Source organism: Lagopus muta, chromosome 24, assembly GCF_023343835.1.
Source record: "Lagopus muta isolate bLagMut1 chromosome 24, bLagMut1 primary, whole genome shotgun sequence".
Classification (NCBI taxonomy): Eukaryota; Metazoa; Chordata; class Aves; order Galliformes; family Phasianidae; genus Lagopus; species Lagopus muta.
The window spans coordinates 233,886-258,934 of NC_064456.1; the positions used below are offsets into that span (position 1 = coordinate 233,886).

The following is a 25,049-nucleotide window of genomic DNA, read 5'->3' on the forward strand; positions in this document are numbered from 1 at the left end:
GGAAGGAGGACTTGGAGGGAGGGTGGCCTCACAGTGCCTCCTGCAGGTGAGTTTGTTCCTTGCTGCAGGAGGGGACCCATCTGGCAGCCCTTGGCCTGGGGTGGCTGCAGAGCCCCATAGGGATGGGAAGTGGGAACGTGGGGTGTGAATCCCATCTCTGGGCTCTGCTTGTGGGCCTGGGGGCTCCTGCAGCACCAGGATACAGGCAGAGTCCTCCAACAGATGGAGATGGGAGCTAGGTGCTCCAGTGTGGCTCTCTGAGCATCACTCTACCCTGAGGAGCATTCTTCTCCCTGTGCAGATTCCAAGCCTTCTCCTTTTCCCTCCACATGTGTGACCTGACCCAGCAGAATGAATGAAGGACAGTTTCTGTAGCCAGGAGGGCATTGTGATGCACAGCTGCCTGGCATACACCTGCAGTGTATGTGAAGACATATGAATGCATTAAAAGGTGACTTATTAACATCTTTGTTAATGTTTTCCACCTGTTGCAAGAAGGATCAAGCTCCCTGCAGCTTCCTCCTAGGGAAGGTCTGAAAAGCAGTCCTCTGCAGCCCTACATCAGTGCCTGCCCCTCCACTTCCCTGCTGCCATTTTTGGGCGGGATTATTACATACTAATAAAACCTTTCCTCCACCTCCTTCATCATTTCTTCTTTGTCCTTGAACAAATGAAATTATGACTTACTGAATTATTCTGTGGATAAAAAAGTTTCCATGACATTGGCATCTCCCATGCCTGGAACCATCAGCAACTGCCCCCAGCTTCTCCCTGTGAGCCAGAAATACAGGAAATGAAAGTGAGGAGCCGTAGGGAAAGGATTAAAATCACAAGAGCAGAGATCTTGCAGTGACTCTGTAGGGTCTCAGGTTTTTTTTTTTTGGGGGGGGGGGGGGGGGGGGGCAGGGACTATGCTGTGACTTCAACTCTCAGACAATTAGTGCTTTCCCTTAGTATGGTGCTAAAAGGTTTTGTGGAGTGGGAGAATAAGGCATGAGGGAGGAATGTAACTTACCCGAAGGCCCTGGGGGCAATGATGGAGCTTTTGTGCAGTCCACACACAAGCAGGTGCCAGACCACCCCGTCCTGCGCTCAGCCCGAGCTTCTGTTGATATTTTTTTCTTTTTTTAATGAGTTATGTCAAACTGCCAAAGAGCAGCAAAGGTCTGGCTCAGAGAAACCACAGAAGGTGCACACTGAAATAAAGGAGAAGTCTAACTGCCCAAGAAGAAAAAAGCAACTCTGGATTAGGAAAGCAGTTTCTTGAGACACTGGAGTTTTATTGGCAACAAGGCTCTGCTTTTCACATGCTCAGCCCCTGCTGCCCCTTCCCACAGGGCACCTCCATGTTCTGCCCCAAGAAATGTGGGGTCATATTTCTCCCCCCCCTGCAGCCCTCCGCAGGAGGGAGACAGAAGGAAACCAGCCTGATAAAACATTCACAATTGGTTTCATTTAAGAACCCAGGGTGGTTTCTGGCTGCGTTCTCTCGGAGGATGCATCCGCACTGTAGGGAGCAGTAGGCACAGCCAGCACCGCACTGGGGATCTTTGGTGCCCAAGAGCCCACTGGTGGCACTGGCACCATGGTGCCCTGCAGCACCATACCCTGTATCTCCTCAACCTGCTCTCAGCTCCCATCCCCTTCCAACTCCCACACTCCTCGTTGCAGGGGAAGCCTCGAGATACACGTTTCTGACACACACCTTCCTGACAAACTCAACACTCCAAACATGTCAGGGCAGAAATACCCGTGGCTCTGACTTCACCCCAATCCAGAGGGGAGGTGGGAGGCCATGGAGAGGACAGGGAGAACGAGGGACCCACGTTATAAATATAAAATCATATCTGCTACAAATGGAGGACATATATTGTACATCTCTGACCCATATACACAAGAACACAATATACACAGAACGCCTCGGAAGAGTGGGGGCTGTGCAAGGAGTTTCAGAAGTCCCCCTGCTGCCCTCACGCCGATGGCACATCAGAGCGTCTCGTCACAGCGGTGTGCATCATGCAGAGCACATGGGGGGGTTAACCCCCACCGTGCCCACCACGCTGTCTCACACCTGAAGAAAGGCAAAGAGGAGGGAGAGGAGAGGGCAGGTGGGAGCAGCTCCCTCGTGATCCCAGAAGGCTTGAGGAATGAAGCTGGGCCCTGAGAAACTTCTCGCCCTGCAGCCCCAGGGAAGTTCTCCAGCCAGTCACTGATAAGGCATTTTTGTCTGGGAGCTGGATCAAACTGCAGCTGAAGAGAGAAGGGAGCAGACGGGGCAGCACACACATGTGAGGCACGAGCATGTGTGTACACAGGTGCAGCAGTGGGCAAACGTGTCACAGCATAGCAAGGCAATCAGCAGCTGGACAAGCCCAAGGCAGGGCTGGGAGAGCTCAGTTATCTGTAGAGCTGTCCCCTGCCCCTTCAAGCTTCTCTCCCTGGCTCAGGCCCCCAGCACAGAGTGAAATACTGACAGTGGTTGGAGTGGCACATCCAGGTGTGTGGAGTGGCAGACAGGCACGCAGAAGAGTTGAGTCAACGTGAGCTTTGTACAGCGAAGAGCAGTTCCCAGCTGAAGCATCCGAGGACGTGGATGACAAAATGCCACAGTGATCAGATGGGCCAGGAGGAGGAGGTGGGCAGAGGAGGGAGTTGAGTCCTGGCACCTATCGGCGGTAATGATTGGGAGCGTCTGCAAACATGTACTTGAGTCTGTAGGCTTCAGCAAGGAGGAGCCCGATTTCTTCATTGCCCCAGTGTATCGTCGGCAGGTTTTGTAACAACATTAGAAGGCCCTGGAAGAGAAGATGCTCACACTGGAGCAGCTGATGGCAAAATACAGACCCAGAGGAAGCCCAGGGACAGAATGAACAGAGGCAGCAGCATTCAGGAGCTTTGGGTCGCCATGCTGGCAGGTCTGAAAGGCTCAGGAGAGCATTAAGATGTGCTCGTGTCAACTCTGAACAAGTGAAACACCCTCAGAAGCCCTCAAACCTCTTGCAAGAAAGGGTGCTCCCATCCAGTGTTACAATCAGACAGCAAAAGGCAGCCACTGTAGGACTCACTGCGCCCAAAGCTCAAACCTAGGAAAGAGCTGGTATTTGTCCAACCGTTCAGTCCTCTGCCCTGAGCACAAAGGCTACGGGTTACTTCTGAGCAAAACTCCTGAGACTGGGTGATCTTAGAGCCAGTTTTGAGATGACAGCTGAGCTGCCATCACATATCCATATCCATTGTGGGCTCCCACCCGAGGCAATTCCCTCCCCTTTTGCCCAGAATTAGTCCCACACACTGGGGACTCACCTGGAAGTCTTCCTCATCCAGGATCTCCTTCCGCCACTTGATCAAGAAGGCGGCACAGACATAGAGGTGGAAATGCGAGAACCCCTCTGGCTCTGACTGTAGGCGACAAAACTCTGGGTCAGCTGCTATGGCTCTGCTGGAGCACAGCTCCTCCAAACATGTCCATGTCACCTTCAGCTGTCTATAAACACCCCAGAGGCCACACTTTGCTCCTCTAACCTCCCCAGCTGCATGGCGCCTCACCTCCCTGTGCGAGGAGGTGGCCCTACAGAGGGCAGCCAAGAAGGGATGGCAGCAAGTGCACATACCTGGTAGGTGTCCCAAAGGCGGATTGTGCAGCGAAGAGGCAGCTCCCTCATGAGCAGATTGTTCATCCAACGAAAGGCAAACTGCAGGTATTCAACTTCGTACTTCCTAAAGTGATTATGTACCTGCTCTGAAACAGCACAATTCACTTACACACCTGGGGATCACAGCACCCAAGCTCCTGCATAAGGCACTGTCCAAATCATGATGGCTTACATGTACTTCAAGGCTGAGGTCTCACAAACACCTCCACCACTCACCTCATCCTACCTTGCCAATGAAATCCCTCCCCCAGGAGCCTTTTGGCCAACCATGCTCTGCCCCTACTCACTGTGGGCAAGCATCTACTCCTTGTACAGAGGGTTCCTTCCTACTTGCAAAGAAAGCCTCTCACTGTTGTGAGAGAAGTCTTCCCCCATTCAAATTCCTTTGTCACCTACCATCAATCCGGCTCACAAGCTCCTCCAGAGCTTTGACTTTCTTCTGGATCCCTGGCTGTGCAAAGGTGTAGTTATCCTGCAGGGAAAGGCCATCAGTCAGAAGCAGCAGCTGCAACAATTGGAAATGACCAAAACCAGATCCCCAGCTCTGCACCAGCCAAGGACATACAGCACCTGATTGCCAGGATCTGTCTGCTGTGAAGTCCCCAGTAATTGGGAAGCTGGGACAGTGCTGGCTGCACTGCACAGCTGCAGCTCTTTTCTTCCCTGGGATTTTGCCCCCACATCATGCCCAAATGTCCATTAATGCTGGGTACATTGTCAGAGAACAAACGTAGGCACAACTCCAATTTTAAATGCTAGGAGTGCTGCAGGCCCAGCTAGTTACACACTAGTTCCAGGGGATACAGCGAGAAGGCAGTGGTGCTGCTGCATCAGGCAAGGGGAGACATCTCTGCGGCTCCAGTTGCTCACCTGTATCCCATCCAGCAGCTTGCTCATGCACCAGAAACTATCAGCTTCGATGCTCCGTAAAACATCCTGTGACAAGTTTGTCACATCAAAGTTCTCCACGTCCTCTTCTGCAAAACAGACAGGGAGGAGAATAAGGGGGATGGAGGGCACCAGGTGGTTCACAGGAACACCAAGAGGCTTTAAGGCTCCTTGCATGCAACTGCCAGCAAGCTGAAACGAACAGCTTTCCCAGTACAAAGTAGGACACCTCTGCATCGACCTGCTTCTCCAGGCCAGGAGAGCACCAGCATCCAAGATACTCAGCAACCACGATCTGAACCCAGCCCAGCTGCTCAGGAGACCAGGAGAGTCTCTGCTGCTGCTGTCACTCCTGAGAGGCCAGAGCGGTGCATGCATGAAGGCTCTGACATGGGTCTGCTCCTAGGGCACATTCTCTGTGGGTGAGGGCAGCTCTGCCAACAACCAGGAGAGGCAAATCCAGCAGTGCTGACACTGCTAAGAAAAAGTAACAAGGCTGTTTTCCAGCTGCAGGTCATCATCCAAAATTAGCAGTTACTCCTCTTCTGGCTCTTCAACAGCCATCCTCAAGTTCCCAGGTAATTATAAAGGCAGGCAAAAACTCTGTTTAGCAGATATCCACCTCCTTTCCTCGATCACTTCCCCCTAGCAGGAATATGGGCAAGGTTAAGGAGCAGAACGAGGCCAAGTGTGTACAGCTGGTACTGGTGGCTCAGCCACACAGCTGTCACCTCGTGCAGAAAAGCTCCCTGCAGGGCTCCAGGCACGATGAGCTCAGTACAAGTGTGACAAAGAAAGGGAGGTGGTAATAAGCCTAGGTAACAGGGAAGAGCCTGCTGCTTGTACTCACAGGGACAAAGGGACAAGAACAGCAACTCTGCCAGCAAAGGAGGACTGCTAGGAGATCCTGGGCTGCAAGAAGCTTTGGGGGAAAAAAAACTAAACACAAAAATAGCCTCCAGAGGGCATGGCTCAGCTCAAACATCTGTTCAGTGGCATCATTAAGGGGCCCCGTAGAAAGGAACAAGATACTCAACATATGGCTCTGAAAGGGAGCTGGTGGCACAGTGACAGCCACTCAAGGCAGGCTGGGGCAGCCAGGACACTGCCACCAGTGCCACAGTTACCCAAGGACTTGGGGGGTGGGGGGCTGGCAGAGCTCCTGTGAGTGACACTTCATGGGGTTCAGATGGCTGCTGAGACCTGAGCACATCGTGCTCCTGACCTAAAGGTTGGCTCTGAGTCCCAAACTCTGGAGACAGAAGAGGATGTGTGGTATTGCTTGGGTCAGTGCAACTCTCAGTGACAGAAGGCGGCCACATTCAAAGGATAAAAGGGGCCTGAAAGATGGGAAGAAGTGTGGCCCCAGTCAGACAGGTCCCAGCTATGAACCCAATGACCAACATGGTGCATGACTGCAAGAAGTCACACGAAGTACCTAAAGCAGCTCCAACGTACACCAGCTCTTTTCTGGCTCAGCTGACTCACTCTTTACTTCCCAGAACAGGGAATTCGCTCCAGGTAGCAGTAGAGCCCCAACTGCTTTCCCCTTCAGACTGTGAGGAGCAACGGTATGGCTTGGGGATTAGCCCTGTGTCCTCAAAAGACAAGGACCACTACTAGCTTACAAAGCTTCAGGTAGACAGTGGAAGGCTTTCAGGGACTTCAATAAGCGGTGGATCAGATCCTAAATCATTTGTCCAAGAGGATTTCTCTGTCATTGTCTTAGAAAATCTTTTTCCTTTCTCTTTACAGTGAAAAAATGATCCTTATGCTTAAACATTCTCTTGGCACCCCAGTGTTCATGTCAACTCCAAAACTCAGCAAGAGCTGGAGAAAGAATGAAAATCCCATGGGTGAAAATGACTTGCTCTCCAGCTAAAAGCAACTGGCTGACAAGAAAGCCAAAAGCAGCTGGGAGAAGTCAATTTAGTTTCTGAAACTCTCAGCTTGACAGAAACACCTGCACTAGCAGCACAGGACAGGAATCATTATTTAAACTGTTTATTTTACATTCTCAACAGGGTCTCTTTATACTTCAGTCTGTCCTCCTAGAGCAAGAATGAGCTCCAAATTCAAGCTTTGAGAGCAAGATCCTCCCCACCACCTCAAGCTCAGGGCACCAAGGCTCTGCCTAAACTCCCTCAGCACCAAGACTGGAGGAGGGTGGGCTCTTCTAAGTACATTCAAACACAAATCTACCATTACTGCTTCAACTTCTGCAGAGCTCAGCAAGGTTATGAAACTGAAGTCAATTCAGCCAGGCAGCAAAGGTGCACTAAGAGATGCATAAGATGCATCTGTAGCACGGCGCAGGAGCTGAAAGAAAACACATCACCTCCAGCAAGGCGATGCCAGCACTTCACAGCATTACGGTTAAGAGGCAGTGAACATCACTTACCAACATATTCAGAGAGGAACACAACAAAGAATGGAGTGACCAGGTCATTGATTCCCTGTACATAGCCACTGGCTGGGTGTCGAATGGCCCATATAAACAGGATTCTTTCAAAGATCTAGGGAAGAATTGAAGGAAAGCAGGTACCTGCATTAGCCGTGCACAAAGGAGAGGCAGAAAAGCATAACTGCTAAGCTCAGGGAGCAAAGGTCATGCATTGACAGGCTCTTCTGCAGCAGTATGGTTAAGATAAGAAGATACCAGTCCTAAGAGATTCCAGCATGATCCACAGATCCCCACAAAGGCCAGCCCACTCTTTCCAGAGCAAGACAATCCAGAGTCCTCATCAAGACTGCTGCTTGAAGAAGAGCCGACACCAACTTTCCAAGAGCTGCACATCTTGCTGAACATCACGTGGACAGCTAAGGCTGTTACCTGTGCTCTTTATCCACCAGCTGTCGGCACAGCGCTCCCAGCAGAACATCACAGATCGCAGCACCCAACAGAGCAGCCTCCAAAACCTACATATATTACTCCCAGCCAGCCCCAGGACGTCATACTCTGACATACCACACACACACCAAGACAACAGATGCTCACACCTCCTGGCCACCTCTCCAACAGCCCTACGTGATTTTCTCACACATCGCTTTGTGCAGGGGCATTTTTGCAGTGAAACACAACTGATGTCCTGCTCTGTGTCAAATTCATCAAATTTGTTTCAGAACAAAAGCTTCAGGACTATTACCAATTCTTGCCAGAAAAAAATGCTGACCTTGTAGCCCCTGGTCTTCAAGACTGATGCGTTTCAGAAAGTTGAGGACTAGACCCGGCAGCGTGAGCATGTATTTCCTGACCAGCTGGACAAGGTTTTGGGAGTCACCCAGGACATTTGGTCTGCAGAGTTACTCAGTCTAACGACACTGTCGGTCTAACTCTGTCCCCTTACCTCCTGGACAAGCGGCTGCTGAAAGAGGGGGATGAGTGGGTTGGTCCTTGGAATGTCGATGTGAATCTGGAAGAGAGCATGGGTCAGATACATCAGCCATGCTTTTAAGGGACACAATAACTCAACATGACAGAAGAGAATCCACCCTGCAGTGCCCCTCACACGAGTGCTACGAGTGCTACAAATTACAGCCGCGCAGGGAAGTCACCTACAGTTCAGCATCCTTCGCTCAGAGCTGGGCTGGTGACAGAGATGGGCTGGGAAATCCAGTTATTTGCTCAATTCAGATGGGATTAGGGAAGGCCTAATCCAGTACTTGTCACTAACTTCTACCTGCAACTAACAGGTAGAAGTCCTGGTATGACCCCAACTCAAAAACACGCAGTGGCAAGGGGCCGGGAAGCCACGCAGATGGCAGGTACCTGTCGGTACGTGTCCTGATGGTGCTCCTCATTCCGGGAGTCGTAGTACTGCTGGATGAAGCCAAAGTACTCCTCCCGCTTGCGCTGTAAGGTTAGCTTCCGACGCTCCATGTTTGCAGGGAGATAACCCTGCAGGAGGAAACCTCAGGGCAGCCCCTATTCCCTCACCACAAACCAACCTCTAAAGTCCTGCCCGGCAGCTGTGCACACGGATGCAGCAGATATGGGGAATGTGGAGCAGGGGAAGAGTAGTTGTGGCCTTCGGCTTTCCCACACTCTGATGCCTTTTCTAATCTGGTACAATCCAACTTTACAGGATTCAGTTTCTTGAAACAACAAGCCACATTCCCAGCACCTGCCTGTTGTCTGTGCTCAGGAGATGTAGCAATTACAACCCCTGACCAGAAAAATCCTACAGCTCATTGGTAGGCTGGCCACAGGTACAACATGAGCAAAACCACGTACAGATTTGCTCCCATGAAGGCGCACGAGTGCCCCAGATTCCCCCCAGCCTCCTGCATCCCAGCTCCAAGTACTCACTGAGAGGAGACGCCATGTCACAGGCCGGACCTCTCTGGGCACGCCAGGCCAGCTGCATTTCCTCAGCTCATCTGCAAACGGACAGTGGTGGCAATGGATTAGATCCTAGGCACGTCCAGGCACCACTATACCTAAAAGGAGAGGAAAGCCCAGTCTGCTCCTGCAAGCTCTGGAGACACTGAGGCTCCACGGAGCTCCGCATTAGCAGTGACTGGGGATGTGGGTCTGTGGTTGGAGAGTGGGGACACTTGGCTCAGCACAGGGACTGGAGCACTGGCTGCCAGAATGCTAACCACTGGTCCCTTCTCTGTGGGGCTCAGTTCTCATGCAAAGCCCAACAGCCCCCTGTGACCACAACCATCACTTGTGACCAGAAACAGACTGGAAACACGCAGCTGCTGGAAGAGGTCATCATCTGCCAACACACAAGTCATCTTTTTTCAGCCTGGAGTAGATAGTGAACCATGTTTCACAGAGGCAGCAGGCTTCCCTCTGCCTCCCCACCCACAGGCACCCATTACGCCACTCACCCAGGTCTGTGTTATGGCTGGAAAGGAGCTGCCGAAATTTCTCCAGGCGGGTTTTCTCCCTCACCGTCATGGGGGGAGCACCCGACGCATTCTGGTCGGAGATTCGGGCAACAAGTGGAATGACAGGCCGAAGGGGGAGGGACTGCTGCTTCTGGAGGGGGGTCCGCACACAGGTCTCCTCTGCACAGATCAGACACTGAGGTGAGGACGGGAAAGGGACAGCAGCTCTTCAACCCCACTGTGCTCCTCTGACTACCGCCACAGGCTCGGCTCAGCACAGCAGGCAGCATCTCTCCTGCCCAACCCCAGCATACAGAGCACTGCTGGCCACTTGGAGAAGCAGCAACAGATCTCTGTGGACTGGCTAACCCATCGCTTCCCCCATTTCCTTCCTTCCGCATCAAGATATCTGCCTGCCTTCCCCTATCAGATATGGGAGGACATAGGAAGGACAGAAGATGAGGCAGAAGGAAGCTGAGGGAACCCCAGAAAAACCAGCTTGCAGATATGCCCCAATGAGCTTCAACCCAAAGAGTGAATAAGCTAACTGCAAGGTCCTCCACAGGGTCTCATCCTGACTTGATTAAGAGCAGCACATGCTGACCAAGAATTTAATAGACTTTCAAAACTCCTCAGAATCTGTCTCTCTTCAAGGATCCTTGAAGACAGACATGTCTGTACCCACAATATTGAGCTCCAGAAGCTGCTCCTAAAGGCAGCTCTTACCAGACATCCTGGAGAGCTGGGCCTCGCTGCTGGACTTGTTGACCTTGCAGTTGGTGGGCACGTCACTGAGAGCAGGCTGGGTCCTCTCAGGTTTCACCCGCATTTTGCTGTGGTTCTCCAGGACCTGCGCAGCTGTGGCCTTGGCCACTTTAGAGTTCAAAGTTTGCAAAGAGGAAGAAGAGGAAGTGAAGTCTTCATCTTCATCATCACCGATGTCCCAGGCATCACTGGTGCTGCGGGCAAACTCATGAAAGCTGGAGGCCTTCTTACTTTTCACAGGCAGCACGTTGGCTTTGGAGCGGTCCTTGATGAAGCTGGAAGCCAGAGAGAAACAATGTCAGAGCAGCACTGCTAGATTATCCACATGCTTTCCTTCACTGCTCCACACAGGCAGTCCCTGGCTTCCCCCGGTTTCCTAGTTCCACCTCCAAAACCCCAGGACACGCACTAAGCTCCTCGAGGCTGCCCAAGCTGGTATGATCTCAGGGCACAGAAAGCAACAGTGCCAGCTAACAGCTGGAGAGGTGCCAGCCTCCTCGGCTCAGAAGGGCAAACAAGAGAGACATACAGTTTCTCCAGCTCTGCTTCCTCCCAACCCACAGAAAACAGGCAGATGAATGCAAAAAGAAGTCTTGTGACCTGGAGAGAGGCATGCCAGAACCAGCCTATGCTCCTGGAAGCTCCCGGCACAGCTGTAGTCACTCCCAGCAGACAGACCAGGCTGTTTCTTTTCTCAGGTGCAGGAGGAGCCTTTCCATTTACCCTTAAGCAGCAGGAGTCAAAGTCCACCAGCTGAAGCGTCATGGACAGGAACGTTCACTGCTGCACGGCACGAGATAGGGACAAGGAGGCCACGCAGATCAGTGCTGCCTCTTCCTGCTGGGAAGGGTGCTGTGGTTGTGCTGCTGACCCTGCCTGCTGCCACGCTGCTTTACCTCGCCCTTCCCTCAGCTCTTCCCTATCCAGTAGGTGCAGACATCACTGCTAAAGAATGCATCTTCTCCCTACATTTGCCCAGTGCAGATCTCTGGCTACAAAGGCAGCAGCAGATAAGCTTTCCTGTGAACTTTCACAGAGCCCAGGACAGCACCATACTCCTTGTACAGCCCTTCTTGTACATCACAGCTGCACCGAAGAGCTCAGACTGCACAGAACACAGGGGATGCACAGCGGGGCTGCCCTGGTACCATCTGAGTTTGCTCGGGAAATGTGAACGAAGCTGCTACATCATTTTTACATTCCCAGCAAAATGAACCAGTCCAATTAGGAGGGGGTGGAATCACAGTGCTAGGGATGCTGGAGACTTCTACCAAAACTGAACGGGAGGGAGGGAGGGAGGGAGGGAGGGAAAGAAAAGCAAAGCACACAGGCTGTGCCTCCAGGAGACAAACTGCACTTACTTTTTGGTGAGGCGGGAATCCAGTGGAGGATGCTGTGCTCCATAGACAGGCTGAATGCTGCAGGGAGGGAAAAAGAAAGAGACAGTGCAAAATATCTCAGGGCACCCACGGATGGTCTGCTCAGCCTGGACTGGGGTAACACCTCTTGCACGCTGTTGGGATCCAAATACAGACCAAAATCAACTCCTGTAAGCTTCTGCCTTCAAAACCTTAGATCCAAAGAGCCACAATTAGCTGAAGATTTGTTCTTTGCAGCAGCAAAGAGAAGCTTTGTTTAAATTCCTAGGCTCTTGCCAGCCTGAATTGGGATGTGCTTCCTCGAGCACAGATCTGCTCTCTGCTCATTTCAGCCACCTGCCACAAGCACTGACATTCATTCTCTTTTTCATCCAAAAGTTGTCTGGGTTAGAGAATCCACACCTCTGAGCCCTCCACAATAGGGAAGGACTCTATCCAGCAACACTGGGACTCCTCAGCACTGAGGGTTTGCCCCACACTGGCACTCAGGCTTGCAGCCAACGTTACAACAAAGCAGCCTCCAGTACAAGGTTTGATGCAGGTCCAAATCCCAGCTTAACCAACCACTTCCTATGTGGTCTGGAACAAGTCATGGCTCAGCCCCTGTGGAGCTGGGCAAGTGCTCCAGGGCACAGAGAGCCCGGGGGCTGTTGGCACTGCAGGGGAGCACTGCCTCAAAAAGGAGCTAACAGACACCACTCATCGCTAGTTTTACAGGCTGGGGAAGTGAGACAGAGATCCTCAGTTATTACCTCAGTTTGGGAAACTATTCACAGCCGTGCCACCCCAAAAGTCACACTTGGAGCTCTGGACACAACCAGCCCTCTGCAGCCCCACTACACAGCACAGCCCCACATCCCACGGCAGAGACAAGGGCAGATTCAGAGCTGGCACACAAAGGACAGGCTTCCCTCAGGTCACTGGGGCTTTCCGGGAGCCTCAGATGGAGTCTGGCTGTGGCAGGGGGAAGATCACAGCCTGGTGCAGTTGGAGAGCCAGCAAAGGACAAGTGGGTGCCAGGGAAGTGACAGCAACAGGTCCATCTGGAAGGGAGAGGCATGGAGACCCAGGGCAGAGGCTGGGAACAGCCACAACACAGAGAGGCCAAAGAGGGGTGGGCTCTAGCTGCAAAGGGCGGCTGCTGGAAGTGCTGAAAGGCTCCCTGTGTTGGCACACCTCCAGTCAGGGCTAGCAAAGAGTCTTCTGAGTAATTAGCATTGAGCAGTCAGGACAGCTATTAAACAGAGGCAAACTCACGGGTGGGCAGAGCAAAAAGATTACTGGGGTTAAAAAAAGCTGTTTCCAAATGACTCATGGCAGCTCCCCACAGGAGAGGAGCCTGCAGAGTCTTTCCAAGCTCACAACACCTTCTAACAACAGTCACAGCACTGCTCTTCCCTGTGAGGGGACCAGCATTGCCCAGGAACATCCACATGCTACCAACAGGTACATGACCTGACTCCCACATGAAGGGACGAAAACCACACGTGGGTCTGTGTGATGCTCATCAGCAAAATGAACAGTCAGAATAGGGGATGCGGGAGCCAGCAGTGCATGAAGAAATCCCTTCCTGATGCTCTGAAGCAATCAGATGCTGCTGCAGCTGCTAACGGCTGACACAACAGCAGTGTTCCATCCTAGGCAGATCTTCTGTGAAGAGCCCAGGCTCCCACAGGTGAAGCATCCCAGGCTGATCCATTGCACAGCACATCTGCTGGAGCTCCCACACAGGCAGCTGAAGGTGACAGGTACAGCTGAGTACCACCATCCCACATACGTTTGTATATAAATATATACATGTACATAAAAAGCAAGCTGGAAAGGAAGCAGAGCAAATACTCCGAGACATGCAACAGGTGACCTGAGACATGCACACACCTTCACAGCTGCCAGATGGCAACTTTGCACCACAGAACCTGAGCAGACTCAGTGCCTGATCCTGCTCCTCCAGCTCAGCCCATCACTGACTCTCAGCGCATCTTAAAGTGCCTCACAAAGCTGCATCAGCAGATCCCACTGCTACAGCTCAGAAAACAGAGGCAGGGCAGCAAATGGCAACCAGTAAATACTTCATTTATTCACTCGCCTGGCTCTCCCTAGTGCATCATTTAGATGAACTGGCTGTCTCCAAGCTTAACTCTGACTTTTGCACACATGGAAAGCTCACGGCAAGCACCATGTGTTAGCAAATACCACCGAGTCAGGAGTTGAGACCTGTGCTGATGCTGTGCTCCCAGACTGACAGCACAAGTCCCCTGTCCTACTTTAGAGCTCGGTGGGACAAGGTACTTCCCATCACCTCCCTACCCAGTGCCTGATGCAATCTGTGCCTGAGCTCTGCTGTGGAACCTGCGTTACACCTCTTACGGGCAGATCGTGGCAGGGCTCAGGTTATGGGCACTGCAGCACATCTTCAGCATGTTAGGGCAACTGCAGAGACTGAAGATGTTTTATTCCCAGCAGACTCTCTCAGCTTCTCCCTTTTTTAAAAGAGCATTTAAACAACACACACACTGATGCCTTACTACTCAACTCTCTATATGGCAGGAAATAAACAATGCATCACACAGGACAACACACCAGACCAACCTGCCAGCACACCCCAAAAGAATCCCAAGGTTGAGAACTCCCAGTGCAAAAGATGCAAGGCAGCCCCGGAGACATGAAACAATTTATTAGTAAGAATGTCTGGAAAGGACTGGCACACAGAGCATACGGAACTGGTAACGAGCTTCCTCCACAACACAGGACAGGGTATTTTCCATTGTCTGTTAGGAGGGGAGAGCTCTGACAAGCCTTGATGTCGAGCGCATTGTCTGTGCAGGAACTGCCTCCCAGACCGGTTCACCTGGTTTGAACTTTCCAAGCTGGCTCTAAAGTCATCATCTGTGCAAGAGAGGTGCTGGCAGCAGAGCCCAGCACAACATCCAGGGATGGGATCGCAGGGACCAGAGCAACCTGGGGACCGCACAGCACCATCCTCCCACAGGAGAGAGAGGAGGGATGCACAGTACTCAAGTGCTTTCTCTTTAGTTGCCACAAACTTAGGCTGCCTCTCCAGTCCAACGGATGTCACAGAATCATTACGGTTGGAAAAGACCTCCAAGATCACCAAGTGCAACCATCAGCACCACGACCCCTGAATAACAAAGGATGAGCCTATGGGGAATCCGCTGAGCTGGGACGGCTCGTCGGTTCCCTCCACCTGCTTTGAAAAGGCCCCAAAGGCAAAGGCACAGCGGAGCCCCACAGCTGCACTGCAGACCGAGCTGAGAGGGAATTTTTCAGAGGCAATCCCAAACCTAATCGCCCCCGCAACCGGCTAAGAGCACCAGGAGGGGAAGGGCAAGCTGCAGACGAGACTACTGAGCGTAAACGAGGTGCAAGGGAGGACCAGAACTGCGGGCGTCCCCAAGGGGTGCTCTGCTCTGCTCACACGGCCGCTCAGGAACCTTCCTCGCCCCTCTTCCCCCCCCCCCGCAACTTCCTACCCGAGGCCCGCTTCCTACCGGGCGCCGCTGCTTTTCCTCCACCGCCACGAAGGCCGCAGCAGGAGGGGAGCGGCCACAGCCCGGGGCTCCCAGCGCGGCCTCAATCGGGAGAGCGGCACCCCCAAAGGCTCCACACGGGGCGAATCGCCGAAGACTCGGACCCGTTCCTCCACTACAGCCCACAGGGCTGCGGCCACACGCGGGACACACACGCGGCCCCCGCAGCCAGGGTGGCCCCAGGGAGCCCAGCCCCCCTCATGAGCCCCCAGCCCCGGGGTCGTTACCCGCCCGGACCGGGCCCGGCTCACCTGCCCGGCAGCTTGGCGCTCCGCTTCCAGAACTGCCGCCCGCTCTCAGCCGCCATAACGGAGCTACGCAGGGCCGGGCCCGGCGGCCAGCCAGACAGCGGGCCCACCGGGCCGGCCGGCCCCGCGGCGCAGCGGCGGAGCGCGGAGAAGGCGGCGCGCCCGCCCCACACCCAGGCCGCCTCACCACTGCCCACCCGCAGCCCCTGGCGGCGCCATCTTGGATGAGGGCGGGGAGAGCGTCGCCATTGGCCGCTATGCTCCAGGCCCGGCGGCTCAGCCAATAGGAAGTGGGAGATGGCGTGACGTCACGGCGGAGGAGGGCTGGGGTGGGACTGCGGGCATAGGGAGAGACCATTCCGCCCCGTGGGGGGGGGGGAGCGGGAGCGCTCCATTAGCACCGGGGGGTAAGACGGGAAAACCCACCCACCAAACGAAAGGGAGGGCGGGGAGCGTTTAGCACCGCCCTGAGCGGGAAGGGCCAATCTCGTAGCGCGGGAGGAAACGCGCCAGGCGGGCACCTGATTTCTGAGGGCGAAACCATCGGGAGGAGGCGGGGGGCAGCGGGTTAAAACCAGGGGACAGCGGGGGGCGGTGGCGGAACGAACGGCGGGCCTTCTGCGCGGCTGCTATGGTCGCCGGGGCAGCGCCGAGGATTTCGGGCCGTTTCCAGCCCCGACGGCCCCGCGTTGTCCCCGAGGTCCGGAGCGCCGTCACCGCACGCTCAGCGAACGGCCGCCGGGTGGCCGCAGAGCCGCCTCCTGGAACCGCTCGTGGGGCCCTTCGAGTGATGGGGGTGCTCCAAAAGGGGGAGAAAAACGCATAATTGTGCACAAAAGCGCGCGTTTCTGTGTAAAAAAGCGCATGTTTCTGTGTAAAAAAGCGCATGTTTCTGTGCCAAAGCGGCCTATTTCTGTACAAAATCAGTTTCTGGAGGACAGCAGAGGGCGGCACAGCTCCGCACCCCGCGCTGCTGGAACCCGGCTCCGCTCTGCACGCTGCTCCCGCGCGGGATGCGGGGACGTTTCGGGTCCGGCAGCTTTCAGTTCCGAGCGAGATCGAAAGCTGAGAGGAGAATCGGTTCCTTTTCCCGTCCCGAGGCTGAAGCGGAGAAAGGAAACTTCGGGCTAGTAAAAAATAAGAGCGCGTCGAGGCTCCCAGCTGCGGATCGCTGCCCTCCGTCAGCGGGCCGGGCGGTGCTGCGGACACTGGGCCGCGGGGCGCCCCGCCGTGCGCCGCGCACGGAGCTCGTGGTCGCAGCGTGTCTACGAGATGTGTGCAAGTTTGGGTGCGAGGGAAAGGCTCTGCCTCAGCGGGCACGGCGCAGCTCCGCAGCGTTAGGACGGCGCTCAGCCATAGGGTGCTTGGGGTTGGACTCGGGGATCTGTGAAGGATCTGACGTGGGATTTTCTGCGGTCCCGACCCGCTTTGAGGCACGTGCACAGAGCGGGGGTGGTGTCCGCGAGGACACGCAAGCTGGTGGTGGGAAGTTTGGAAGCCCAGCGTTCTTACACCGGGAAATGGAAAGTGTCCGGGGTGTCAGGGAGAGGCTGAGCGTGGCACAGACTCTTCCGGTGCTGCAAAGCCCCTTCCGGTGCTGTTGTCCCCTCCACGTGTGCAGGGTGGGTTTGCTTTGCTGTCTCTCCCCAGCCAGAGCAATCAGTCTTTCTCAGAAATCTCCCTCCTGCTTTTCAATGGCGATTCACAGGTCGTCTTCGCGTGATTCATTCATTCCCTGGCTTTATCAGAGAGTTTGGAAACACCCTGGAGAAGAAAGCATGGGGAGGTGCTCATCAGCTCCATTCTGCCCCAAAAGAAGGGATGGGGGATGAAAGGATGCCGAGGACAAAATCCAAGCATCTTAGCTTTTTGCTGGCAACAGCAGCCAACCTGAGCCAAAGCCATCCAGATCACCTGCTTAGGGAGGATTACGTACATTCAAGCAGGCGTGGGCCCTCCTCTACCCGTGCACATGTGCAGCAAGAACAGGCTATGAGCAGTGGCCTGGGGCAGGTTGCAAGCACGGGGCAGTTTCCATTGGGGTCACCACTGCTGTGTGCAGGCCCTGCCTGCGCTCCTGTGGGGGGAAAGTCTGAAGAATTTCAGCGTGGGTTGACCTGAAATGACATTTTGCTGCTTCTGTTTTTCTCACAGCCTTCCCAGTGGGGTGAGATCTCTGTTCCTGCAACCCGCTCTCCCTTCAAACGCTGATGTGTGCCTGTGTGTCATTTCAGGTTAACTGAACTGGCTGCTTGGGTTTGAAACGAGAGCTGTTTCAGTTTTCGGGTCGCTTAACACCCTCCTAACTGTAACAAACACAGTGATTAAAAACATGAAAAATTACCCTGGAGGAAGGGGAAAAGCTTGGAAAAGGATGAAAAACACTCTGATTACCCCCTTACAAATATTTTTCTTTAGCTGAAGTTGCTAAATTTGACTCAGCTTTACACACTGGAAAGGTTTTGCGGTGTGTGGGTTTTTTGGTTTTTTGTTTTGTTTTGGTGTTTTTTTAATATGGTGAATAGAGTGTTTCTTCCTTGCAAAAACCCCCACCAACTCTCAGCCCAGTGATGCAGTTTCAGTGTGTCACGGAGGCAGCATCAGCTCGGGCTCCATGTTGGTAAGGTTGGTGCAAAACCCACAAGGCTTCAGGTGCCTGAAACCTGCACCTGGGGTCACAGCACGGGGTTTTTCCAGAGCTCTGGGAAGGGCCGTCTCCCCCCACTTTGTTCATTTTTGCCAGGGTTGAGATGAGTTCAGGGCTTTGCCCTCAGCTCCCGTACCTGGGGGACTTGGGGACATCGCTTGATGGCCAGTCCCACCCAAAGAAAGGTGCTTATGCTGCTGGGACACTGCTGCCTGTGGTCTCATCTTGCTCGTTGGCTGCAAGCTCCTGGCACCCATAAATAAACCCAGGAGCCTCTTGCTGCGCACTTTCTCCTGGCTGACATTTCCCTTGTGGGAGTGATAGGGCAGGAAAAGGCTGAGCCCTGCTCTTAAGCTCTGCCACAAAATGTCTCCAGCAAGCCAGTGTGCCGTGCCTCAGTTTCCCCACACACCCCATGGAAATGATGCTGTTGCCCACAGGACTTTGGCAAAGCGCTGGGAGATCAGTGCCCACAGTGCTTCATTACCAGGGAGCCGTGGGACCTGCTGCTCATTCCTCTCATCCTAAGGCGGGGGTTTAAAATAGCTCCTGTGACTCACTGTGCCCAGAAGGGCCCAAAGGTGCCACCTCCGAGCCCGCATGTGCGTTTCCAGCACGTCTGGCTGCTGCTCACCTCCCATTTCCAGGAAGTGATGCGATAAAGAGAGTTTGTTGCCTTTGCTGTGGCTGAGCACCGTGGCTGGATATGGGAAGGCAAAGGTGTGTTGAGTGCTGACCCTCTGCAAGTCTGCAGCTGTCCGTTCAGCCCCAGATCTCAGAATTGGATGGCATGAAGACTTGTCCTGCTCCTGTTCCATCCTTTTTGGTTTTTGCTCTTGTGAGGTTGGAGGTTAGGATTCACTTCTTCTCAGAAGGAGTGGTGATGCATTTTCACAGGCTGCCCAGGAAGGTGGTGGGGTCACCATCGCTGGAGGTGTTCAAGATGTGGGCACTGAGAGATGTGGTCAGTGGGCTTGGTGTGCTGGGGTTGGACTTGGGTCTTTTCTGACCTTAATGATTCTATGATGTAAAAGCAGCAGGAACGGCTAGACAAGTAATAAAACATCCATCATCTCCAACCCAACCCTGCTGTTCTTGTCTGGGAGAAGGGAAACTTGCCTACTGCGACTGGAACATTCAAGGTCCCTCATAACCCAAACCATTCTAAGCTACTGACTTCGGGTCTCCCATCTCCCTACTCCTAGAGGTGCAGGACACGGATGGACCTGACGGCTCTTGGCTGGATGAAGGCGCCAGCAGGAGGGAAAGCTGCAGCGCAGGCACAGCGATGGTGGACGGGATCACCAGTGGCAGACGGAAACGCCGCGGCTATCGGCACACCGAGCAGCGCCGGACCAACTCGGCCCTTTTCTAAGAAACGCCGCAGCAGTTGTGAGCGTTTACGGGAAGGGTGGGCTGTGCTCAACCCGGGCAGCCGCGATAGTGCAGGGGGAGGATGCGGCGCGGGGGCTCTGCGCTGCTCTGCTTTCGTGTAAGAGCTGCTTCCCGGATGGTCCGGAGGAAAAGCAAGAGGGGAGGTTCAGTGCAAACCGCATCTCTAAACAGGGCTGAACTTTGAAGGCATTCGGAGCAGTGCTTCCTGCTCTGAGCGGCCTCAAGGAGGAGATGAAAGATGCAACTGAGCAGGGAAAAAAAAAAGCTAAACAAATGGAGTTAACACTTTTTGCAGAGGGGCAGCAGTGACACAACACGCGAGTGCATCCAGAGCTGGGACAGAGCTCTAGGGACCCCGGTTCCCAAAAAGCAGCTGTACTTAGAGAAGAGAGCACAGGGAACAGGGTAGGAATGCTGTTTTTAAGCATAAAACGTGGCATAAACCAAGGAGTGACCCAATTGGGTTGAGCTGGGGGTCTTGCAAAGTAGCTTGCAGACTGCTCAGTGCCCTGTGGCAGGAGCAGGCACAATCTCCAGTGATGGGCGTCCTCCAAAAGCAGCACGGTGCCAACAGCTCCGTAGTACACGAGTGCCAACATTCTCATGACATCAAATGAAACAAAACAAAACCTGACCAACAGCCCTGCAGCCAAAATGTTGCAGAGCTGGGAAGTGGGGTTTGACAGCTCAGAAAGTGTAACACAAGTGAAGCGTCACGGCTGCCGACCAACAGTAACCGACTTCCCATAAACTGGCCACGAGCCTCTGGGGCTGGAGGTGGGGGCAGCACGCCAGCTGCCTGCACCCTGTGCAACACCAACAGCACCCACACAACACCAACACCCACCGCGCCAACAGAGCCGGAGCAACAGGCTCGGCAGTGCCCGAATGTAATTGGGCTGACAACATCCGGTGTTTCGCAAGCTGGCTTTGATGTCTGTTTACTCCCCATCCCCAGCACATGCTCCTCAGCGCCCTGCAGCAGACAGGAGGGCTCTGCACTGCTTTGATCTCTCCCAGACCTGCGGGGAATGGTTGGGCTGAAGACACCCCGAGGGCTGTGCTGTCCCACGGGGCCCTGGGCTGGAGCCTTTGGGGCTGGGCTGTGTCCTCCTCTCACCTCTGTTGGGATGCTGCAGCCCCGTGAGGGGTCAGCATCCCACTTGCTCCCACTTCTCTCCATCCCACCCCGCAATAATAAAGGGATGCCTCTGTTCCACGATTTTCTTTTTATTTAAAACCGCATTGTATAAAAAAAATAGGATTTCTGAATTCCCCTGTACAATTTTAACTATTAACAAAAACCCGCCAGCGACACACAGGTTGCATGGAGACAACAGCGCTCTCTGCCAGCTCAGCCCAAAGAGTGCATGGGCACACAGCCCCCCCCCCGCCCCAAAAACCCCAAATCCATCCGTGATGTGGGACAGACACATGGACACAGAGCGAAATCCGACCAGGCACCGGGGGTCAGCAGCTGCAGAAGCAAGGCGTGGGTCGGGGACCCACGTGGGTTATAAATAAATAAATAAGTTATCCTCCTGGCTCAGGCTCCTCCTTGCGAAAACAAAACAAAACAAAATAAAAAAAAATATCCACAAAAATAAATTAAAACTTGGATGGGGAATAAAAAAGGGCAAAAACATTACCATTATTAACAACTGTACACCAAGCTTTGCTCCTGTATAGTAACTCTGTACACGCATTTACAGCTCTGTTGGGTTGCATTGTTTGTGCATTGGGAAGCAGAGGGCTCAGGGAAGGCATCGCCACAGGGCTCTGAGCTCCTCCTGACCTGCTTCCTTCTGGGAAAAGTAGCTCTGCACCCAGGTGAGGCATGGAAAAGCAGCAGTGTAGGAAAATTCAAGTATTTCCTCCAGCACAGCCCACGTCACAACTGAAGGCACTCAAAGATGGTGACGGCACACAGACCAGAGCACCTGCCCTGCCCTCCCCAGACAGCCTTCCCCCCATTGAAGCTTTTCAGAGTTCCAATCCTCTCATAGTCCCAAATTCAGCAGGCCAGGAAGACTCATGGGAGCCCCCAGAGACAGAACCAAAACCCCAAAGTTTACTGAAAAAAAACATCAAGTGAGATAGGACCACTGAGTCCAGCTGGGATCCAACCTCCGGGTGAGTTTGGCTCCAGAGAACTGCACGGCGCCGAGCGATGATCTCCACTCAACCCCACAATCCCAAGACAACGGTCCATTCCTTATGGGAGACACCAGAGATGTTATTTGCCCGTCTCCTGGAGCAAGCTGTGCAGGTGGATCTCTGCCGCCTCCTGGGACAGGTGGACACTCTGCATCCAGGAGTGGTTGGAGATGTCCTCGAAAGACGGCCTGTCTGAGGGGCGCTGGGAAAGGCACCACCGGATGAGATGCTCGCACTCTGGGGACGCAAAGCAGCGGTCAGCGTGGCGGGGGGCACTCAGCGCCGCGCCCAACCTCCCCGTCCATCCACCGTGTGCCGGAGGACCGCAGGACACCGAGAAACGCGCCACCCCCTCGAGCTCCCCAAAGGGTGACAGGAGCCCTGTGCTGCTGCCTCTCCTGTCCGGTGCCCACCTGGAGAGACCCTCTGCCTGAAGAACACCTGGCCGCGCAGGATGTCCTCGTCGTGCTCGAAGGGGATGTCCCCGCACACCATGTCGTACAGCAGCACGCCCAGGGACCACACCGTTGCCGAGCGCCCGTGGTACCGGTGGTAGCGGATCCACTCCGGCGGGCTGTAGACCCGCGTGCCTGCAGAAAACGGCCACTTTTGTCCCCAAGCCCCTTTTGGGGATGGCAGAGACGCGCAGCCCGCGGTGGGGCCGGGTGAGGACGGGTGGTGGCGGGGGGGTCACCGGGCGTCACACCACCCCCGCCAGCACGTGACTCTTGTTTACAAACTTTGGGTTGTAAAATAAAGGCGGTGGGGCCGGAAGGTGGCAGCACGGGGTCGGGGAAGGCCGGGACCAACCGTTACATGCAAAAAATAAAACTCCCGAGGGAGGGGGGAAACCACACCTTCTTCCCACCCCTTTGCCAAAAGAAAAATTAAATAAAAATTTAAAAATAATTTTAAAAAAAGCAAACAAGGAGAACGGAGCCATCCTTCTGTGATGCACGCCAGGTTTTGCAACCTGTCGTCCTGTGTCCCCCCAGGAGCTGTTTGTTTTTGTAAGGTGCCCTCCCCCGCCCCAGCCTGAAGCTTTGGTTGGGTGCTCAGGCCGGGAGCCGGCTCCCCTTTCACAACACCGAGTGGTGCCAAACACTTTGCGGGCAGCTGAATAACACCACGTTTCCACCCCCACCTTCCCATGTTGCTGCACAGAGGGGGGATGCCTCCGGCACACGGCGATGTCTCACCATCAAAATCAGTGTAGACGGTGTCCTTGAGGAGGGCACCGGAGCCAAAGTCGATGAGCTTGAGCTCGCCGGTGGCGAGGTCGATGAGGATGTTCTCGTCCTTGATGTCGCGGTGCAGCACGCCGCGGTCGTGGCAGTGCTGCACGGCCTCCAGCACCTGGCGGAACAGCTCCCGCGCCAGCTCCTCCGCCAGGGCCCCCCGTTCTGTGATGAAGTCAAAGAGATCCTGCACCGGTTCTGGCCGCTCCAGCACCAGCACGAAGCTGTCGGGTCGTTCAAACCAATCGAGGAGGCGGATGATGCCGCGGAAATCCGTGCCCACCTTCTTCAGCAGAAGGATCTCCATCGGCACGCGCGTGCCACTGGGCTGCGGGGACGCCGGTGCTATCAGCGCCAGGTCCCTTGGTGTGTCCCCCAAAGCCAGGGATGCTCCCTGCCCCATCCGCCATCTGGATATCCCAGTTAGCCCCGGCCTGGGATGCTCCAGTGCCCTCAGATCAGGGATATTCCGGTGGTTCCCCTTGGCATCCCACAACCAGGGATGCTCTGGACCGCCCCACTCCTACTGTCCATAAAACCAAGGATGCTCCGGATTCCCCCAACCCATGTCTCAGTCCAGAGGTGGTCTGGATACCCCCCAGTGCCTTAAAACGAAGAATGCTCCAACCCACCCCCCATGCCCCAAAACCAGGGACGCTCCCAACCCATCCCCCCATAGCCAGGGATGCTCCATCCTCCGCGCACCCCTCCGACCAGGGATACTCCAGCGTTTCGTCCCCCCATCCGCACAGCCCCCCTTTCCCCGTCCCCCGATGCTCACCAGCTCGCCCCACTCGGAGATGCGGTCCCTCGCCACGTGTTTGATGGCCACCTGCGGGGCGACGCGCGGCGCTGAGCGGGGCCGAGCCGGGCCGAACCCCGCCGCCCGCAACTCACCCCGCACTTACCGGGGCGCTGTCGGAGAGGCGGATCCCCGAATAGACGGAGCCGAACCCCCCGCTGCCCAACAGCGGGCCCACCTGGTACAGCTTCTCCAGCGGCTCCTTCTCCTTCCCTGCGGGAGGAGCGCGGCGTCAGCGCTTCCCCAACCCGAGCCCCACACCGCACCGCCTCGCACCGCCGCGCGGCGCCTCACCTGCGGGCAGCTTGGCGGCGTGCAGCTCTGCGCCGGGCCCGGAACGGAGGTGGGCCAACGAGTTGATTTTGGAAAGCAGCATCCCCGCCGCCGCGCTCCGGCTGCAGCCCCGCCCGAACAAACCCGACCCAGGCGGCTGGGGCAGCCCAGCCCGGTTGAATGCGGGCGGGGGACGGCGAGCCGAAAGGAGGAGAAAAAAAAAAAGGTGGAGGGAGAGGGGGTCGGGGGGGGGAAGGGGGGCGCCGCGGGGCGGGCACGGCGCGACCGCTCCCCGCGCTGCCGGGCTCTCGTGTGGCGCGCCGGCCCCGCGCCGGCCGCGGGAGTAGCGAGAGGCGGGGGCGGGGCCGGGGAGAGCCGGGCGGCGTGGCCTCTGCTGGGCGCGCCGATGGGACGCCCCGCCCGCTCGGCCGCTCCTCAGCCAATAGGGCGCGTCCCGCGCGGCGGAGCGACGGCGGCGGGCAACGACGTGGCGGGAAGGAAAAGGCGCCAAAGGAGCCGGGGAGGGAGGGGGGCGCCGCCGTCACGGGCGAAGGGAGCGCGCGGGTGGCGGGAACGTGGGGAGCGGCCCTGCGGGGGTCCGGGGGGAGGGGCGGGGCGCTGTGCGGTCATGGCGTGCTGTGCGGTCAGAGCACCGGGCGGAGGGGGGGCGAAAGAACGCGGGGACCCAGAGCTCCGTGAGTGGAACGGAGGGTTACGAAGGGAACGGCGGCTCGCGAGGAGCAGCAGGGCGTTGCGAGGGCAGCGCCGCGGGGAGTGGCCGGACACGGCTGTGGAGGTGACACCGCCTGTAGAGCAGGGAGCGGGCGGCGGCTCCGCCCAGCTCCGCGCCCCCCGGCAGCGATTCACACAACGCCGCCGGCTGCGTCCCCCGCGCGGCGCCCCCCCCGCGCTCCGCCGTGCCGGAACGGGCGCTGAGCGCCGGCGCTTCCCGTCCTTATCGCGGGAATCCCCCAAGGCAGCTGCAGCTCTTCGTCTGTTCACGTTACATTTCGCGCCCCGGCTCCCCCCGCGCCGTCCCAGCCTTTACTTCATCCCTTCCTTCACAATCCGGGCGCCTGAACTTTTCCCTTTTCTAGTAAAAGTGGAGGTTCCCGCTGGGGCTCTTTGATTAACAGCCTTTCTTTTATCCTTTCCTTTTTTTTTTTTTTTTTCCCGCAGAAGTCGCAGCCCGAAATGCTTCGCCGACTTCCAGAGAT

At 55.5% G+C, this 25,049-nt stretch overlaps 2 protein-coding genes across 6 annotated transcripts; both read right to left on the reverse strand.

The window, feature by feature from the left end:
• Positions 1-1,259: 1,259 nt before the first annotated feature.
• Positions 1,260-15,474, reverse strand: TBC1D22B (TBC1 domain family member 22B). Of its 5 annotated transcripts, XM_048925624.1 has the most exons (15): positions 15,324-15,426; positions 11,507-14,663; positions 10,746-10,985; positions 10,107-10,420; positions 9,381-9,560; positions 8,851-8,921; positions 8,311-8,439; positions 7,889-7,954; positions 6,943-7,057; positions 4,524-4,630; positions 4,050-4,125; positions 3,612-3,739; positions 3,304-3,399; positions 2,995-3,126; positions 1,260-2,795 (listed from the first exon to the last, which is right to left on the reverse strand). In XM_048925624.1, the coding sequence occupies exons 3-15, from the start codon at positions 10,757-10,759 to the stop codon at positions 2,667-2,669; spliced, it is 1,557 nt and encodes a 518-aa protein (XP_048781581.1). In that variant the 5' UTR covers positions 10,760-10,985; positions 11,507-14,663; positions 15,324-15,426; the 3' UTR covers positions 1,260-2,666. The 5 variants fall into 5 exon arrangements, with proteins under 5 accessions (XP_048781581.1, XP_048781584.1, XP_048781580.1 ...); XM_048925627.1 differs by lacking the exon at positions 10,746-10,985 and having other exon boundaries at positions 3,084-3,126; positions 11,507-11,563; positions 15,324-15,474; XM_048925623.1 differs by lacking the exon at positions 10,746-10,985 and having other exon boundaries at positions 11,507-11,563; positions 15,324-15,474.
• Positions 15,475-20,591: 5,117 nt separating this feature from the next.
• PIM1 (Pim-1 proto-oncogene, serine/threonine kinase) lies at positions 20,592-24,074 on the reverse strand. The gene is made up of 6 exons (XM_048925665.1): positions 23,854-24,074; positions 23,666-23,772; positions 23,539-23,589; positions 22,719-23,085; positions 21,933-22,109; positions 20,592-21,756 (listed from the first exon to the last, which is right to left on the reverse strand). Exons 1-6 carry the CDS (start codon positions 23,933-23,935, stop codon positions 21,599-21,601), a joined length of 942 nt encoding a protein of 313 aa, XP_048781622.1. The 5' UTR covers positions 23,936-24,074; the 3' UTR covers positions 20,592-21,598.
• Positions 24,075-25,049: the final 975 nt, after the last annotated feature.